A 7,019-nucleotide genomic window follows, 5' to 3' on the forward strand; every position below is an offset into this window, starting at 1 on the left:
GTGGTCCCTGATGCTTTGCTAAGCTTGTTCCAAGTAGGTGCTTTAGACCACTGAGCCATCTCTCCAGCCCCTGACTGTTCATTTAAAAAAAAAAAGAAGGTTGAAACTAGCCTTACTGTTAAATAAATACCCACCTTAGGCCAAGGAGATAGCTCAGTGTATAAGCACCTGCCTGGCAAGCACAAGGTCCCAAGTTTGATCCTCAGTACCAAAAAAAAATAAAACCTTTTTAAAATCCAGGTGTGGTGGCACAGGCCTGTAATCACAGTACTTAGAAAGCTGAGGCAGGAGGATCTCTGCTAGTTCAAGAGTAGCCTCGGTTACAAAGTAAGCTCAAGGGCGGCCTGAACTAATACGTGACCCTGGCTCAAAATGACAAACACACACACACACACACCACTTACACAGAAACTAGAAGAGAACTTTATCTCAAACAGCTGAGATGTGTACGTGTATGTGGGGAAGAAAGGAAAGTGGGTGGAGCCCACAACAATATCTATTATTTAAAAAATATTTTTTAAGAATCGAATGAGAGACTGGTGGCACATGCCTGTAATCCCAATGCTTGGGAGGATGAAAACAGGAGAATCACTACGAGTCCTATCTACATAGTGAGACCCTGTAGACCCCATACTAAAATACATAAAAAGGAAGGGGAAAAAAAGTTCAAAAAAAATTTTAAAAAGTGAATGAGGCAAAAAAAGGTAATCTTTTTTAGGTATAAGATCAGCACACAAGGGGCTGGCGAGATGGCTCAGTGGTCTAAAGCACCTACTTGGAACAAGCTTGGCAGAGCACAAGGACCACGGTTCAATCCCCCAGCACCACATGCCAGCCAGCCCCGCCCCCTGGTGGGCTGAGCTGGCCACACACACACACACACACACACACACACACACACACACTAAATAAATAAATGTTTTAAAAAAAAAAAGATCAGCACACAAGATATTCTTTGTATCTTACTTTTATTCTTGCTTTCAAATTGGAAACTAATTTCTTTAAAAACCTTGGGCTGGAGGAGGAATTCACTGGGACAGCAGCAACTGAGCTAGCTTGCACAGACCATGGGTTCAGTTAGCAGCACCACCCTCACCAAAAACAACAATAAAAACACATAGTTTAAAACACAGTTCCATTCTAAAAATCATCTTAAACACTCTGTGAATCCAAACCGGCAGGTTTCAGAAGGCTTTCCTTGTGCTATGCATGAAAACATCCCCCGAGTCTCCTATTCTGAGCTCTACCTGCTCACACGGCGCTGTGCCACAGCTGTTCAGACCAGCACGCCAGGGCCTTGCAGAGAACAAGAGCTAGTGCCCCAAGGTCTGGTCAACATGGACATCCCACCCAAGGCCACCAGAGCAGCAGCAAGTAGAGTATCCACCCTGATCGTGAGATGCAGACAGAATAAAAGCTTCAAACCAGAAGTACCACAACAGAATATAAATACTTGAGTTTTCTGTAAAGTTTAATCATCTACACTTAATGTCACAAAATCCTTGCAGAGTTCCTTATAACTGTAGAAAGAATCGGTATGACTATTTTATAGATAAGGAAATGGATTTTTAAAGCTCAAATTATTTCCCTTAGATATTTTAGAATCGGAGACTGTGTAAAGGCATCTCTTTATGAAAGCCAAAGATAATTATTTAACATGAGAATCCCTGAGGTGGCATGCAAGGTTCTGAGTAGCTGAACTTTTCTAAGAGGACCTATCAAATTCCTACAGTACACACGACGATACCTTCTCCAGAAAAGATACTAAAAATAATTTTTCTCACCATGTATATTTATGTTTTCACATTAAGGCCAAGAATTTATTTTTGGCTCATGAACTACAGTATTTATTATATGGAAACAACAGTATGGAATTTGTTGGTTTTGGGGGGCTTTTTTTGAGACAAGGTCTCATTATATAGTCCAGGCTGGTCTTAGACTCACTATGTAGCCCAGGGTGGCCTCGAACTCGCAGCAATCCTTCTGCTTCAGCCTTCCAAGTGCAGGGATTATAGGGATGCCCCACCAGGCCTGACAATAGGAAGTAATTTCGTACCAAAATGGGTACCCGCCAATATAACAAGGTCATGACAAAACTAAAACCAATGAATATGAAAAAAATGGCAATTTTAAACCCGTTCCTTATTTAACCACAATACCAAGTACAGATTCATTTGGTATTAATTTACATTTTAAGAAAAAACTAACTGCACTAATGTGAGAACTGGAAGAAGCAGGCAGACAGGCCAGCCCAGGCCCCACCCTCAGGTTAAGTGAGGAGCCCAGGCAGCCCCACTGCTGCCGCCGCAGTGTGCACAGCAGCACACAGTGGGCCAAGCTCGCCGCACAGACGCTGTCTCGGGACCTGGCTCGCACTGCAGGCTGTGACCAAGCCTGGCCTGGAAACGCCAGCATGCTCAAGACGCTACCAGATTCCATCATTCCCCCAGGAAAGACTTACTGTTTCTTCAGCTGCCTCTGGCCTCTTCGTTTTGGGCTCCCACTCTCAGACCCGCTACTGGCCTTCAGTGTGAGGGGAGAAACGGTTACAGACTTTAATTCACAGTTCTTTGGGACAATGCCATCTCCTGGTTAACAATCTATTCAATACAGCACATTCAATTCAAAATTTCAGAGAAAAAAATTGAGCTCAAGCTCGGGTAGAGGTCACTCTTTGCTTTGAAATGTATTGTCTGTAAGGCTGGGTTGCAGCCCATGGGGGAGCACTTGTCCTGCACAAGCAGGGTCCCAGCTCCATCCCTAATGAGGCAGAATAAAAAAGGCTGATGTGTTTTTGCATCACTGAGTTATTTCTCAAGCAAGGTAGTATTCATTTAAGCTCAATTTCCAGAACAGTAACATCCAGTAAAACTCTCTACAGTGACATACGTGTCACACTACCTGCAACATCTGACACAGCAGTAGCCAGCCACAACAGGAATGAGGGACTGTACTTAAATTTTACTTCATTTACATCAATTTTAAATGCGACCTGTGACTGCTAGTGACCATATTGGATACTGCACATGTAAACTACAAAATAAACATGCTATATCTAGTAGTAGTGTGCCATACAGGCACCAGCTCCTCATGACATTCAGCAGCAAGTTCCAGCACAGTTCAATCATAAGCCGAAAGTGCTCTCTGCTAATAGTACTAATAAGCCAAGAACAATTTAGGCACTGAAATTTGAACCAGTTCCTCCCCCAAAATTAAGCAAAATGGCAACTACCACCATTAGTCTCATGCCCTATTAATATATAATAAACAGGGAAAGATGTATACAACTCTGTAATTGGCTACAGCCAGTCTCATTCAGTATGGCTACTCAAGGAAAGCAAAGGCAAACCAGAGGTCACTTGACATCAGAGGTCAGTCGATAGCAAATATCAAACATGCATTGCACTGAGTGGGTAAATTCGATTTTTAAAGCCTATTTACTAAAAACCCACACCCAACCCACTGTCCTTTGAAATATCAATATTTAACTTTCATATGAAGATGTTTTATAGCTAAGACTCACAAAGTCCTTCTAAGAAGATAGGAAGGGGACACCTTACTAAGAAACGAGTATCACCTCAGACTACTCAATAACCCTAACACAGAGACAAGAACCCACAATCTGAGAAAGGTGAAAGAAGTCTGATTCTTCAGGGCAGCAAACCTGTCACCAAGCTGTCAGGCATGGTGGTACATGTCTGTAATCTCAGCACTAAGAAGCTAAAGCAAGAGGATCTCTGAGTTCAAGGCCAGTCTGAACTACACAGTGAGACCCTCTCTCAAAAAAATGAAAAAATAAAGAGAGAGAAGAAAGAAGAAACCAACCTATCCAATCTAACAAAATCAGATAGCAAATATGTTGGAAACAAACCTTTTCATCTCACACTACAAATGATCTAGGAAACCAAATTTACTACATAACATTATAACATCTGAGTTTAGTATTCTCGCCTTCTTCCTTTCTTGGGAATAAGTCCAAAGCTATTCCCATTATTCACCAAACAAGTTACTAATTTTAAAAAAAATCTCAATTTGGGGCCAGGGAGACAGCTTAGTGGCATAAGCACCTGCACGGCAAGCACAAGGTCCTGAGTTCAATCCCTGGTGCCAAAAAAAGAAAAAAACACCTCAATTTAGAAAGCAGATTTTCAAAAAATCAACTTCTTGCTATAGTCAACTTCACTATAAAAGATTAGAAAACAAAAATTTAGGGCCAGTTCTATGCATACTCTACTGAAGTAGATAGTTTTGCAGATATTTTGGAAGTAGATACCTCTAGGATATTTTTGATACAGTTCTTTTATTTAAAATCCTGACTTCCTGTGCCTATTCACAGAAAGCGCCCATTGCTCACCACCTCCCACGCCTGAAGTTCAGCCAAGCTAACAGGGACACACTCCAGGGTCAAAAGAAGAGGCAGGGCAGGGAATTCACACACACCCCTTGAACATTGTTCTCTTACCTCTTCCTTAACACTAAAGCGTGATGGTTCTTGTCTGCTTCGGTTTGACCGTCTGACTCCATAAACATCTGGATATTCTTCCCACATCTACAAAATTAATAGATCATGTATCAATCTTTTTTTCCTTATCCTCATTTACTATTTTCATTATTAGAACAGTTTTTCAAGTAACTAAGCATCAATAGGGTTGTTCTGGGGCTGGGGAGATCGCTCAGCGGTCTAAGCGCCTACCTGGCAAACACAAGGTCCTGAGTTTGATCCCTGGACCCACATGCCATGCAAACCTGAAATCCCGGGTGCACCGTGCTGGCCCTGAACTGGGCTTGGTAGCACATGCCTGTAATCCCAGCACTCAGGAGGTTGAGACAGGAGGATCACTGTGAGTTCGACATCAGCCTGAGGGCTAACAAAAGTGAGCACAAAGCCAGCCGGAACTGCGCAAACCAAGCCCCTGTCTCAAAAGGGGTTATTCTGCTAGTTTCATTTATGAGATAAAAGCACCATCACAAAAAAAAAACACCAGAGAGCCAAGCGTGGTGGTGTAAGCCTATGATCCAAGTACTTGGGAGGCTGAGGCTGGAGGATCACAGTGAGTTCAAGGCCAGCCCAAGCTATATAGTGTGTTCAAAACCAGACTAATGCCTGGCAAGCACAAGGACCTGAGTTCAATCCCCGGTCCCCCCCACCAAAAAAAAAAAAAAAAAGACTGAACTACTGTAACAAAATACTGTCTCAAAAGATAAAACAAAATCAAAAAAGAACAGGCATTCCCAAGACACAAAGTATAAAATGCCTTGTAGACACCGAGATAGCTCAGCAGCATAAGCGCCTGCCTGACAGCAAAGTCCTACATTTGATCCTGGTATCAAAACAATTTAAAAAAAAAAAAAAAAAACCTTTCAGGGCCAGAGAGATAGCTCAGTGGACTAAGTGCCTGCTTAGGCAAGCACAGGGACCAGGATTCCATCCCTGGTACCACATGCCGCACCCACTGAGCCAGGGACCAAGTCCTGTCATGGTGGCACATGCCTGTAATCCCAGCACTGGGAAGGCTAAAAAGAGGAGAATCACTATGAATCTGATTTGTGTGTTGAGACCCTGTACACCCTGTACTAAGTACATTTTTTTAAAAAAAATCTATTGTACTATAAAGTACACTGTTTGGGCTGGCGAGATGGCTTAGTTGATTAAGCACTTGCCTGGCAAGCACAAGGTCCTGAGTTCAATCCCCGGCACCACAAAAAAATTAAATTTAATTTAAATTTTTTTTTAAAAGTACGCAATTTACCCATCACTGAAATTAAGACAGTAAGCACTTCCACGAAAGGCAAAGTATTTCATGAATTTTAAATTCCCTAAGGCAGCTGGGCGAGGTGACTGAGGATCACAAACTTGAGCCCAGCACTGCTGTCAACCTAAGGACTTGAAGAGTATTTCACAATTAAAAAAAGAAAGAAGAAAAAGCGGGGTATAGCTCAGTGTAAAATGCCTAGGTTCAATACCCAGTACCAAGAAAAAAGAAGAAAAGGTAAGACATGGTGGGGCACGCCTTAATCCCAGACTCAGGGCAGGAGAACCAGAGGTCAGCCCAGGTTGCAAAGTGAGACTCTTGTCTCAAAAAGCAACAAACAAGGCTGGCCATGGTGGGGCACATCTATAATCCCAGTCCTCAGGAGGCGAAGGCAGGAGGATCTCTTAGCTCCAGGCCAGCCTGGGCTACAAAGTGAGTTCAAAGCTGGCTTGAACTGCACAGGAACACCCTGTCTCAAAAAAGAAAAAACATGACAATGATGATACCTTCTTCACGTCAGCTATCCTTTCCTTCTTAGACGCTGGCTTTTCTTTGGCTTCTGGAAGGACTGGCTGTGATTTGGAGCCTGCGGACTCACTCTCAGATTCAGACTGACTCTCCGAAGATTCAGACGTGCTATTTGACTCGCTGCCATGCCCACTTCCGGCATCACTTCCCTGCTCACTTTCTGATTGGCTGCCAGAGTCAGAGCCCGAAGCTTCTTCAGAGCCTGAACGACTTAATTTACAAGGGAAAGAAGAGACAAACACAGAGATGTTTAAAAACATTTAAGAACTTCCATACAAAAAAAAAAAAAAATTTTTCACCCTCATGGTAAAATATCAGCAGATAACAATGCAAAATCATGGGCCAAGAAGATAGTTCCTGGCAAGTGCGAGGTCACAAGTTGAATTCCCAATACCAAAACAAGGACAAAAAATGATGGATCAGGCATGGTGGTGCCCGCCTGTAATCTCAGCACTCGGGAGGCTGAGTCAAGAGGATTGAGACTAGCCTGGATACACAATAAATTCAAGGCCAGCCTGAACTACATAATGAGATTCTGTCTCAAAAAGATGAAGAAAAAAAAAGAAAAAAGACCAGAATCTTCAAATTCACTTTTATATTTTCCTATTACAAATGATGTTACTATCACTGTCCATATCCACGTTGTCACCATTTCCTGAGTTTCTATGATCCCATGTACCAGCTGATTCGTGGAGACCAGCTGTCTCATTAAGACTAAAGATAGATGATACTACTCCC

The 7,019-nt window shown here is 42.6% G+C and overlaps 1 protein-coding gene across 5 annotated transcripts in view; it reads right to left on the bottom strand.

Annotated features, from left to right (window-relative positions):
• Positions 1-7,019, bottom strand: part of Chd2 (chromodomain helicase DNA binding protein 2) — a 152,612-nt gene that overhangs the window by 119,249 nt on the left and 26,344 nt on the right. For all 5 annotated transcript variants that reach the window (XR_002820119.1, XR_002820118.1, XR_002820120.1 and 2 more), the window contains exons 3-5: positions 6,260-6,491; positions 4,463-4,549; positions 2,462-2,523 (exon numbers count right to left, since the gene is read on the bottom strand). Coding sequence is in view for 1 of the 5 variants with exons in the window: in XM_023710091.1 (XP_023565859.1) it covers positions 2,462-2,523; positions 4,463-4,549; positions 6,260-6,491 (381 nt within the window). In the remaining 4 variants the exon portion in view is untranslated. The remainder of the gene's footprint in view (positions 1-2,461; positions 2,524-4,462; positions 4,550-6,259; positions 6,492-7,019) is intronic.

The sequence above is a fragment of the Octodon degus genome, unplaced genomic scaffold (genome assembly GCF_000260255.1).
Source record: "Octodon degus isolate 3935 unplaced genomic scaffold, OctDeg1.0 scaffold00002, whole genome shotgun sequence".
NCBI lineage: Eukaryota > Metazoa > Chordata > Mammalia > Rodentia > Octodontidae > Octodon > Octodon degus.